The 12,688-nt window shown below is 46.1% G+C and overlaps 1 protein-coding gene across 1 annotated transcript in view; it reads right to left on the bottom strand.

Moving 5' to 3' along the window:
* The window catches only part of Cpeb3 (cytoplasmic polyadenylation element binding protein 3), a 183,262-nt gene continuing 170,574 nt past the window's right edge, over window positions 1–12,688 (bottom strand). Inside the window, exon 10 of the mRNA XM_028773477.1 lies at window positions 1–795. Within this exon, the coding sequence (XP_028629310.1) occupies window positions 568–795 (228 nt within the window). The 3' untranslated portion in view covers window positions 1–567. The remainder of the gene's footprint in view (window positions 796–12,688) is intronic.

Below are 12,688 nucleotides of genomic sequence, written 5' to 3' on the forward strand. Positions count from 1 at the left end.
CATCAGAGTACAGAGCAACTACAGGCTTATTTTCATTAAGGGCTGGCCTCACTCTACGAGACCCCACTACTGACTGCTGACTGTAAAGTGTTTGCTACGTTGGCCTCTACTTACATGTGTGGCCTTTGGTAAGTCTTGTCCTAGGGGTGACTCTCTAAGTCTCTGAAAATAAGCACGTACTCCAGTTCAAGACCAGTCAGAGCAACAACAACACAACATCAAACACAGAGTCACAGCCGTCAACCTGACAGCTGTGGATGAGAATGGCAGTCTACGTACTGTGGAGGTGACAGATCAGTGTAAGAAATCAAGGTACCAAGCAGACAAGGTGTGAACCAAAGTGCCAATGGGTACCGACACACACTCTGCGATTCTGCATTACACTGGACGCTGAGTTCAGTGATATGATTGCAAATGATAATAATAATAATAAAAAGACCCATTTCTTCTTTAAAAATCGAGAACGAATGCACAGATTTCCAGAACACCATGAGCCCTGAGGCAGTGTCCTCTCTTCCTCCTTGTGATCTACTCTAGTACGTGTAGCTGTGTTGGCCGGCCGGGGGCTCAGCTCCAGCGGAATGGGACGTGCCGGGGGCGGTCGCCTCCCTCCTTCACCAGTGGTTTGTGGAACTCACGGCCGGCTCGGGAGTGGATGCTGGCCCAGCAGTATTCACAGTAGTACTGCAGACAGGTAACATTGGCACAGAAGAATGGGGCGAACTTCCCACCGCAGCGTGTGCCCTGACACTCGTCACACATCTGATCATCCAGCACGTACGGCTTCACTTCCACCTGGACCCGAAGAGGAGAGACAGGAAACGGGTCAGCAGGGCTTCCTTAGCCTTGAGTCTGGTAATCTGAAGCTGTGTGCCACAACACACAGCTGTGGGTACTTAACTGGCTATCTGACTTCTAAAGGGCACAACCCCCACACACAGCTGTGCACCCATAGAAGGGCCCATGAAGCTACGTCTGACCTTGGGTAGGACAGAATCTCAGTGCAGGACAAAGAACATTCCAGAGAGAAAATGCTTCAGACAAAGGCCAGCAGCTTGAAAAGGCATACAGGTAAGTGACACTTGCTAGAATCAAGCCTGACGGGGTAATGATAGGCTGAAGGGAGACTCTGGACTTCTGTTGTGATGACAAGGCTTATGAACAGTCCTGATGCTCTCCTGGAGCCCATGGACTGCAGGGCCATCCTGAGGTGTCAACTGGACCTGCTTTGTCGTCTTACTTTCTCCATCATGGGAAACTCTAATTGAAGCTCTTTAGGAAACATGTAACGGACCAAACAAAGCCAAGCTACATGACATGAAAGCCTTCCAAAACCAAAGAAGAAAATGCCTGTTTGCTTCTCTGTACCTCTTTCTCAGAGCCTAGAAGAAAGACTGGCTTGTAAAGTTCTTTGTCTTGAACTCAGGAGGAACAAGCGTGGAATCTGATCAAGTCCCTCCTGTACCTGTGCCGGAGTCACAGGGGAAGAGTAAGCATGTGGCTAGATCTCAGTCTTGTGAGACAGCTCAACTGTCTGACCCCAGAAGCCTCTATGAGGGCACGAGCCAGGGAGCTCACCAAGGGTGTGGAAGAGGGGAAGCAGGCAGGGGTGTTAGCACAGAGGCTGGAGATCACCATTGTGCTCCTTCTTTGTCGGCTAACTGCTCCCCGTGAGGTCCTGTCTACAGGGTTAGCTAGCAAGACATGTTCTCTTGGGGGGCTGTCACGAGAAGACTCACACCTTTGGTCACCCAAGGAGAAATGTCTTTACTGCTGCCCAGCCCGCCCCCAGCAGAGGATTCAGTAAGTGAGGATTTTAAAAACTCCTTTCTCATCATCTCTGCATTAGGAGTCAAGCCTGCCTGGCCTCTCAAAAACCTGTTCCCTCATCTGCACACTGGGAGAAAAACCTTTCCTACTTTACAGATTCCCTATAAAGAGGCAGTGAAGTGGCTCACTGGGGCACTGCTCCCCACACGGTAGGTATAGCTGCAATTCCTATGGCTTCCTGAGGCCAGGTCATCTCTGTACTTGGATATGCTTAGCATCAGTTCACATCTGCCGCCGTGTTCTCTCAAATACATGTGCCATCTTAGCAGTCCATCACAAAGGTCTCCTCCTTGGTCAAAGGTTCTATACTGCCCACGGGGCTGAGCCCAGCCACCTCAGAATAGTCGTCTCCTGTGTCCCATGCCTCAGTAGGAGCCCAGCTGTAGTTTGAAGGCTCTCTTCCCTAGTGACTTCCCTAGCAGACTCTAAGGCCATAGCTCAGCCTCCTCCCATGCTGCCCCTGGCCGACTTCAAAGCCTTCTGCACCTGCTCCCAGCACTCTGAAGCCAACCACTGTTTTCTTTTCTCTCTCTTGTATAAAATCAACAGTGTGTATATGTGTGCGTCTGTGTGTCTGTGTGTGTGTGTCTCTGTGTGTGTGTGTTGTATGTTCTCGTGTGTTCAGATGCATGACCCAGGAGTATGCAGGGAGGCTAGAGGAGAAGGCTGGCTGTTCTGTTCCCCACTTTATTCCCTTGAGCCAGGTCTCTCCCCGAACCTGAGCCCCACAGGCAGGTGGCAAGCCCAGTGAACCTCCTGTCCGCCCCACTCCATGCAGTGCTAGGATTACAGGATTACATTCTGGCAGGGATCCAAACTAAGTTCCCCATACTTGTACATCAAACACTTTACTTACTGTGACATCTCCCCAAGCCAACCATTTTTTCCTCATTTTTGTGGTGGCCTGAATAAGAATGGCTTCCATGAGCTTGTACATCTGAATGCTCAGTCCCCAGTCAATGAACTGTTTTGGAAGGATTGGGAGGTGTGTCCTCGTGAGGATGTGTGTCACTGCAATGGGTTTTGAGGTTTTAGGCCCAGTGTCTCTCCCTGCCTGCTGCTTGGAGATCAGGATGTAAAGCTCTCAGCTACTGCTCTAGTGCCATGCCTGTCTGCTTGCCGCCATGATGATCTTGGACTGGCCTCAGTTAAATGTTGTCTTCTATAAGAGCTGCCTTGGCCATGGTGTCTCCTCACAGTAATAGAACAGTAACTAAGGCAGTAGCATTGGTTTGTTTTTTCTGAGACAGGGCCTCATTATGTAGCGCTTACTGGTCTAGAACTTGCTACATAGACCAGGTTGGCTTCAAACTCACAGCCTCAGAATGCTGGGACTAAAGGTGTGAGCCACCATGTCTGAAATCAACAATTTTAAAGTGTACAATTCAGTGCTACTCAATACCTTGACACTATGTGAAGACATTACCTAAGGATACCAAGTGCTTCCCTCTGAGCTCAACTGGAAATCCTGTACACACTTTCTACATGTTTGTCTCTTCTGGATAGTCTACAGAAATGGGTTACATATGTGAGATCTGTTTCATCTGGCCTTATCATGCTTTGAGCTTTTCTGCATGCACAGGGCTCTGGACTCCACCTGAGCACCATGTCATCCCCGCTGTAGCGTGGAGGAACACTCGTTGTTTTTTATGATTACGTGGTGTTCCACTGCATGTTTTACCCGACTCCCACATTCTGTTCGCTCGTCTGTTGGGGACACTGGGTTGTTCCTACCTCTGATCTGCTGTAACTGGAAGTGCTCGGAGAGTGCATGCACATTCGTGAGAGCAGCCATTTCCAGTACTTTAGGGTAGATGCTTAGGGAAGAACTTAGGCAGGCAGGCAGCATTTGATCTTAACTTAAAAAAGACTTATGTGTGCTATTTATAGATGTCTATGCATGTGCACTTGTGTGTGCATGTATGTGTGTGCAGGCTTCTTGGTAAAGCTGGAAGCTAGCAAGTCTCAGCAATTCCCCTGTCTCAGCCTTCCTTGAAGCTGGAATTACAGGCATTTGTGCCGAAGTGTATCACACAGGTGCTGGGATTCAAAGCGGTTCTCACGACTGTGAGGCAAGTGCTCTGAGCTGCTCAGCCATCTCTGCAGACATTCAATGGTTTGCTTTCTGAGGAACTCCCAACTTGTTTTCTACAGCAGCTATAACTACTTTGTACTCCGACTCACAAAGTAGCAGGGCACCAATTTCTACCTATGTGCCAGTAATTTAGACTCCATTTGTGGGTTATAACCACCGTGGTGGGGAGGATGTAGACAGTGGACTCACTGTGGCTATGACTGGTATTTATTTAATACCCAAAGATATTTAACTTCTTTTCATCTGCTCTCTGATGGTTTGTATATGGTTGCCCCAGGGAGTGGCACTATTTGTAGGTGTGGCCTGGTTGGAGTAGGTCTGTCATTGTGGGCGTGGTCCTAACTGCCTAGAGGCCAGTATTAAGCTAGCAGCCTTCAGATGAAGATGTAGAACTCTCAGCTCCTCCTGTACCATGCCTGCCTGGATGTTGCCATGTTCCCGCCTTGATGATACTGGACTGAACCTCTGAACCTGTAAGCCAGACCCAATTAAATGTTGTCCTTATAAGACTTGCTTTGGTCATGATGTCTGGTCACAGCAGTAAAACTCTAAGTACAACATGCTCATTATTTATTTTAAGGTAAGTGTATGATCCATCTGTCTCAGTGTTCTTGGGACTGTGAAGGGCAGGCATGCACCAGTACCGTAACCCCAAGCATGGCCATGTACCTGTCCTCTATGGAGAAAAGTCTATTCAAATCTGTTACCTTTCTGTTGTTGAGTCGGAGAGTTCTTTATATATTCTGGGTTCAGCCTGGACAATGTCCCTTCTACTCTGTAAGTTGCCTTTTCAGTTTTTGGACAATGTTCTTTGATACAGAAAAGTAGGTCACACATCACCGCTGAAAAGACAACGCGATGGGAACAGACGGCTTTTCTAGCTACTCAATGGTTTCCGGCTGAGCTCAGCAGCAGCAGACTTTGTGAGGGTTTTGCAGGATCTAGTCGGAGCTTTGTGAAGACCTTCATGCTGGGCACAGATAATCCTTATTATCGGCTGTGTAGCTCTCCCTAAGCTACATCTCCAGAGGACAGGCATTTCCCCTTGATCTTGACTTAAACATTGTGACTTGCAAGGTATGGTCACAGGTGCCTGCAACCCCAGTACTTAGGAGACAGAGGCAGAAGATCAGGAGTTTGAGGTCATCCTGAGCTACAGGAGTCTCTGTGTCAATACACACACACACACACACACACACACACACACACACACACACACCCCTTCTGTCCCAGCGTAAGCAAGCAGCATGAAGCTCTTGTCAGGTCAGGTGATACAGCACACTGCAGTTTTTACTTTCCTGTCACCCCTTCCAACTGCTATCATTTCTAACACCTTCCAACTGCCCTTTTATGTTTGTGAATTATCTTCATTTTTTATTTCTACTTAATTAATGCCAGTCAGTAGGAGTTTAAACAGAGCATGTGCTTTTGGATAATACTGTAGTCTGGGAGGCCTTTCCTGAAGACAGCTGCAGGCTCCTTCCACATAGGTCAGCGGAGCTGACAACAGAGCCTCTGAGAGCACCTGTGTGGAAGGTGTTGATCTGAGGGTTTGCACAAAGACATGCCAAGGAGACACTGTTCATGAAGGACACTGGTCTTCAGGTCATCCTGTGCCACCACAGGAGGGTGGCTATTTGTATAACATGGACTCATCCGTGTGACTAGTATTCAAAGGCTGACGAATCACCAGCCAACATCACTAGACAATGGAGGATAAGACACAACTCCTCCCTAAAATAGGTTTTGAGGCTAGACTGGTGGCTCAGTGATTAAGATGGACGCCACCCAGCGTGAGAACCCGAGTGGATCCAGCAACTACATAGGAGCCAGACAGCAGTCATTTCCACATGGATGATGAGACAGAAGGCTCTGTAGGGCCTGCTGCCTGTTAGTCTAACCAGTAAGTGAGGTAGAGGGCTAATGAGATACTGCTTCAAAAAAAAATACAGCAGACACCCCAACAACAACCTCTGCCCCCCCTGAACATGTATATTCAAACAAAATAAAAAATAGTAAACTGAGTCAGGTGGTGATTGCATACACCTTTAGTTCCAGCACTTGGGAGGCAGAAGCAGGTGGATCTCTGAGTTTGAGGCCAGCCTGGTTTACAAAGTGAGTTCCAGGACAGCCAACCTGGTCTACAAAGTAGGGATACATAGAGAAATCCTGTCTAGAAAGCCAAAAATAAACAAATATATATACTAAATTGAATCAATGACACAAAAGAGAAGTTTCCTAAAGTTATTCCCAAACTCTCTGTAGTTTCTGCCATATCCCAACAACAACTGACTATTGTCTGGTATTTTAGATAACTATCCAAATTAACTCTTCTTTTTCTTTTTTTTTTTTTTGTCTACTTTTCTTGATAAAGAAATACAATAGTAAAAAAGCTGGTCTCTGTCAGCCATGTAAATCACTTAGTTTTAGGGTATCAGTTCAGCTGTGACACTTAGGACATCAGTACAGTAGGGACTGAACCACAGGTCTGTACTATCACAGTAGCTCAAATACCCACGTCCTAGGCAGAGCCAACCATATCATCAAGCTGACCCTCTATTTCCAGGAGACTCAAGGGCCAGGACGTGAGAATGACATACAGAAACAGTTAGATCAACCACCACATGGGTGACCAGGCCCAAGGACACAGAGTACCTGTGGTGCAGTAATGTTCTCCTACAGGTAAGGGGAACTGACACAGAGCCTTCTACAGAAAGAGACTGCAGGAAGCTAATTAAGAATTACACAAACCAAAAGAATGTCAGATATCACAAAATAATCTCAATGCTTGACTTGTCTGTAATAATCAAAATACTGACCTCCCAAATTAAGTAGGCAGAAAAACAAAATCACTAGGAAGAGCATGAGCAGGTGCAGATTTCTCTCTACCTGGACTGGAAGGCTTGTAGTAACGAGATGAGGTACTGGCTAAGGTTAGCTGCAGCGTGGCTTATGTTCTAAAAGCTGTATTAAGGGTAACCAAAACTGTATGCCCTTGGTGAGAGGTATCACTCAAATAAGCCAATCAGATATTTAGCCATCTTGAGGCAAGCAAGGGACACTTCCAGGTGGCTGGGTGGAAGGCAGTTAAAAGCAACAGTTACAGATGGTGAAGTGCAAGTGGACAAGCCAGAGAAAGAGGCCAAATGAAGACATGACACTAACCAGAAATGAATGCAAGGCTTGTCTCTGGTCACAGTCATGTTGGCATGACTTGGAAAAAGGAGGAAGCCAACAAAAGGAGAAACTGAATCATGTGATTTGTCAAAGATCTTAAGAAGCAAAGTGGGCTGGGGGTTGGCTCAGGTGGGGGTTGGCTCAGGTGGCTCAAACTTGAGGACTTGAGTTGGAGGCTCAACACTCACATACAAGCCAGGCTGTAAGTCCAGTGCAGTGGATGGATGCAGGGGGTAGGGGGCAGGGAGCAGGGGGCAGAGGGCAGGGGGCAGGGGGCAAGGGGTGGAAGGGCAGGGTTCTCCTCTGGCCAAACCAGTCTAGCAGAAACAGTGTGCTCTATGTTTAGTAAAGGATGTGTCTCAAAGAACAAAACAAAGCAAAAGAAAAACCAAAAAAGCCGGGCGGTGGTGGCGCACGCCTTTAATCCCAGCACTTGGGAGGCAGAGGCAGGCAGATTTCTGAGTTTGAGGCCAGCCTGGTCTACAGAGTGAGTTCCAGGACAGCCAGGACTACACAGAGAAACCCTATCTAAAAAACAACAACAACAACAACAACAACAATAACAACAAAAAAGAAAAACCAAAAAACCATGGCAGCGACTGATAGAAGACAGCTGAAGAAGCCCTTTGCCCCTAGCATGGGAGTACATCCTAGTGATGGGGAGAGGAGAAAGTCAAGGATATGGAGATCCTGGCTGTGAAAGGCCATGAGAAACTACTCAGAGCCTCCTCAGGTATGAGAGGAAGGAGAGAGACAACAGCACCTCTGTTAAACACAGAATCAAACAGAGGTTTGGGAAGAGAGCCTTGGGTCCACTCAAATGAAAAGCACAGCTCTGAAGTGGGCCCTCTCCCTTCACCCAGCCTTATAATCACTCTGTGGAGTGAGCTACTGGATACTAGAGTTAGGGGTATTTGTCGATCTAGGGGCTCAGAGATCAGGGAAAGAACGGAGGAACCCAGGCATGGCTGCACTTTCTCACTGCAAGCAGTATTTGAGCCAAATGAAGAGAAAACTAACTACACACGTGGTTGGAACCATCGACTCTTCATTCTGGGAATCCTACTGTGGAAAGGACCAGACTCATGGGAGATCCTATATGGTGCTACCAGAGGGATGATAGCTCTGAGTAGAGACATCTACAGCATGGCTGTAAATGGCCACAGTGCTTCCAGGATTGAAAGCACAAACTGTTAAGAGGTAGGCAGATCTCTATGAGTTTGAAGCCAGCCTGAACAGCCCAGGCTATACTGTGACTCACAGACTTCTCTCAAAAAGAAACAAACTCCAGGCTGAGGTCCCCCAAAAGATGCTGTGAATGTAAGCTTGGCACATTGTGTTTTTATCTGAAATAGTCTTTCCTATAGATCCAGGAAAGAATCACAGTAGTTGAAGAGGTATAATCAATTTTGAATTTTTTACCTTGCATAGGTTCAAAACATATATGGAAGTTATCAGTGAGAGACATGCTGACAATAACATAAACAAACTTTAATATCTAAAGCAAACACAATAGTCTAGACATAAGCTCACAGCCACATCAGATAAGACTCAACATATCATAGACAGGACATTTGTTAAAAGGGTTGTGAACATGTGATGAAGATGAATAGCTCTAAAGTGAGATGTTAGAATACATTCTCTGGCCAATAGGAAGAAATTCTGAGCTTACCACATAAAAACAAAGTTCCTGGGGCTGGACGTGGCTCTGTAGCAGGAGCACCTGATGCTCTTGCAGAGGATCTGAATTCAGTTCCCAGCATCCACATAAGATGCCACCTACAGCTTCACATCCAAGACATCTGCCTCCCCCTTCTGGTCTCCATGGGTACTACATTCATGTGCACACACCTATATACAGATGTACACTCATACATATAATTTAAAATAAAATGAAAGAAATTCCTGAGGTCTGAACAAACGTAACATCGCAATAAACCAATTCTGACAGTGGTCACTTAAACACTACAGCTGGGACCTTAGTGCCATGACAGGATCCCTTTAGAATGGGGCATGTCAAGTCATCTCCATCAGAGCCACACATGGAATTTCCAAGGTAGAGACTGATGGGGGCTAGGGGGGGTAGGCAGGGGTGACAAGTAGGAAAACATCAAATTCATTAAATACACTATATGAGGGTTAGAAAAGCGCAGTGTTTGACACCTCAAATTTAATATAATTGGAAAGTGTTCGAAAGTAAAGGATTAGGTATAATGGTCTCTGTTTCCACACTGGCCTTAATGTGATTAGGATATTCCATGATCAGGCCATGAAAGGCCCCTGGATCACTTAGTCATTTCCTATCATCTCGAACAACATGTCTTCTTGGAAAAAAAATTTATTGGGAGTACCCAAGGCCATAAACATAATGCACTTAAAACTTGGCTTGAATCAGAGACTCTATCCAGACCTAAAAACCACACAGCCTCATAATACTCCCACTAGTTATCACATCCACCAATCGCTAATGCAGGTGTCCTGCTAGTTACCACATCCGCCCAGTGCTAATGCAGGTGTCCTGCTAGTTACCACATCCGCCCAGTGCTAATGCAGGTGTCCCGCTAGTTACCACATCCGCCCAGTGCTAATACAGGTGCCCCGCTAGTTACCACATCCGCCCAGTGCTAATACAGGTGCCCCGCTAGTAGGCTGGCCAGGAATAGCTAAATATAATGCCGAGTTTCAACTGTCTGTGAGCTGAAATCCCACAGCTTAAAAAGCAGATGGCAGATGCCTAGGAAATGAAAGAGCGATATGTGCAAATAGATTTTTGCTAGCAACAAAAATCACCCACAGCCTCCCAGATACAGCAAATTCACAGTTATTAAGTTTAGAGATGCCCTGGGATAGACTGAAAAAAACTCTGTATGGGGAATGGTTTGGATTTTATTTTCTTTTGCCTTATAAAGGATAGTAATTCTTACCGTTTTTCACAATGTCAGGTACTAGGAGGTGAAAGGTTTAAAAATGATCCTGGAGTCATCTCCATAGTTCAAATGCATTACTACATAGCATGGGCATTGCCAGTACCTCCTCTATGTTTTATTGGGTGTGGAGACCTGTGAGGTCTCTGGCCTTAAGATCATCCCTTTAAAAACGTTACATTTGAAAAATTCACTTGTGTAATGTGCCATGGCATGCTCACAGAGGCCAGAGAACTATCTGTGACAGCTGATTGTCTCCTTCCACCATGTGGGTCCCCAGGATGGAACTCAGGTCATCAGGCATGGTGGCAGTTGTGTTTCATGAAAGACAGAAGAAAACCCAGCTAGCAGAGTCCCACATAGCACCTGGGCTAGTCATGTCTGGCTTTTCCATGCTGCTTGGGAATGGGATTCAGATGTGAACATAGATCAGTCAAAACTGTACCACGTGGAGGACAAGGACCAAGACTGTGGGAGGAGCTAAGGTGGGAGGAGTAAAGAGAGGAAGAGGAGGAGTTGGGAGAGGAAGAGAAAAAAAGGAAGAGGAAGAGCTAGAGAGGGCAGAGATGTAGGAGGATGGAGAACCACACAGGTATGGAGAGCACTCGTGGGGAACAACTTATAAACTTATAATTAGGTTAGCTAATTGGGATACAACTCTCTTTGTATGGGCATCTTGTTATTAATCATCATCAAACATATAAAGCCTTTGATTAATCTATAAGAATTAGAGTCTCATTCTCTTACTGGGCCTGCATGGATGGCGGAATGGTCTGGGCAATGCCCTGCCTTGTGGAGACAGCGTGGAAGATTGGCAGAGCCATCTCTCATGCTGGCATCTTGTGGGTGGCAGGGCTGGTGTTTCTGGCAGGCTGGTTCTAGCTGCAGCGCGCACGTGGCCTCAGGCCGAGAAACATGGCGGCTGGGCTAGGCAGAGCTGCTGCAGCTTAGATAGTCGGCTTGAGCCTGAGGCCGTTTTAAATACTTACTTCAACACAAGACATTTGGTTGAAGTCCGTGAGCTAGATGATTGTCACAGTATCTAGGCACAGAGCACTCTGGCTGAGCCAACTTAGGCCTGTTTCCTTTACCCTAGTGGGTGTTTATATCAGCCCTTCCATGTAAGAATAAGCACTCATCAAGGGACTGCTAGCTGGATGACACAACCTACCTGTAAGCTTGGAGACCCTGAGTGTTGTGCTAAAGTCAAAAGTGAGGAAAATGACAATGGTCTTCTGACTGGTCATCCCATAAACCACATCTATACTCAAATATGAGCTGAAAAGAAAAAGATTGTTTTGATACTGCACCTCACTGTGCTGCCCTCAAAATTGTGACTCTTCTGCCTCAGCCTCCTGAGTAGCTGGAATTATAAGGCCAGCACTACTCTGTATAGCAAGAAAAACATATTAATCCTGCTAAAACAGAGTATTCACACTAAAAATGACCACAAGCTCTGAGACCTGGAGAGACAAGCGAGGAGAAGCCAAAGTTCACAACTAGCAAAGCCTTGACAGAAAGGTCCCATGCCATTCCAAAATCTCACTGGATTACAAAAATAAGATCTTTTTAAAAAGCCTTTCTAATCAACGGCTGTGAGAGCCTCAGTGTTTCAAAAGAAGCCAGGTTACATTAGTTCCTTGGTTTGGGGGTGCTGATTCCTCCCCAAAGGACCCAATTAGACACAGCTATAGTTATAGCCAGGATCTTTTAAACCAGATCAGAAGGGATAAGCCCTAGTAGTGAGATACGGCTGTGTTACAGGAGCACAGGCTACAGGCCCCAGCAGAAATCATCTGAAACAAGTCATCTAAACCCTTGTACCTTTTACTATTGAGTCATTTTATATATTCCAGCTGCGACTGGCCAGGGACAAATTGTAATATCAACACTGCACTTAGTATGGTGATTGGGTCATCTAATCTTCAAGGAGCTAAAAATATAATGCCGCTTAGCTCTCAGCAAAGTCAGGCTCAGTACACTTCCAGTAAAGAAGACTAAAGACATGAACTACTTACTGCTTGCAAAAGAAAGGGGCAGTAGAAAGCATCTCATGAAATGAAAAGGGATGTTTTAAGGAGCATGAAAGTATGTGCTATCGCTTAGCTGTTACATGTTCTTTAAACCAAAGTATTTTAAAAAGCCCCAATTTCGTTAGTTGAAACTCAGTGTCTCTAGCCTTCAATACTAAGCTAAAATAGTAAAGAAAACTTTGTCAATGATATTTACATTTTATTTTCTTAAGTAAGACATTTTGGGGGTTGGAGCTGTAGCTCAGTTGGTAGCATATGTGAATAGCATGCAAAGAGTTCTGGGTTCCGTCCCCACACACAAACCAAGTATGGTGGCACATGCCTGTAATCCCAACACCAAGGAGGAGGCAGGAACGATCAGAAGTTCAAGATCAGCCTTGGCTACAACCAAGTGTGAGGCTGGCCCGGGACATATGGGCTCCTCCAGGTCTCAAGGAGAATACAGACAGAGGGACTTGTTGGGATGAGAGGGAATGAGAGAGGCTAACAATAGGCAAAGCAACCAAAATACATTACATACACATGGGCGAGAGAGGGCTCAGTTAGCTATGTGCACTAGAGAGGGCTCAGTTAGCTATGTGTACTAGAGAGGGCTCAGTGATTAGCTATGTGCACTAGAGAGGGCTCAG

The sequence above is a fragment of the Grammomys surdaster genome, unplaced genomic scaffold (genome assembly GCF_004785775.1).
Source record: "Grammomys surdaster isolate TR1022 unplaced genomic scaffold, NIH_TR_1.0 229, whole genome shotgun sequence".
Taxonomy (NCBI): Eukaryota; Metazoa; Chordata; class Mammalia; order Rodentia; family Muridae; genus Grammomys; species Grammomys surdaster.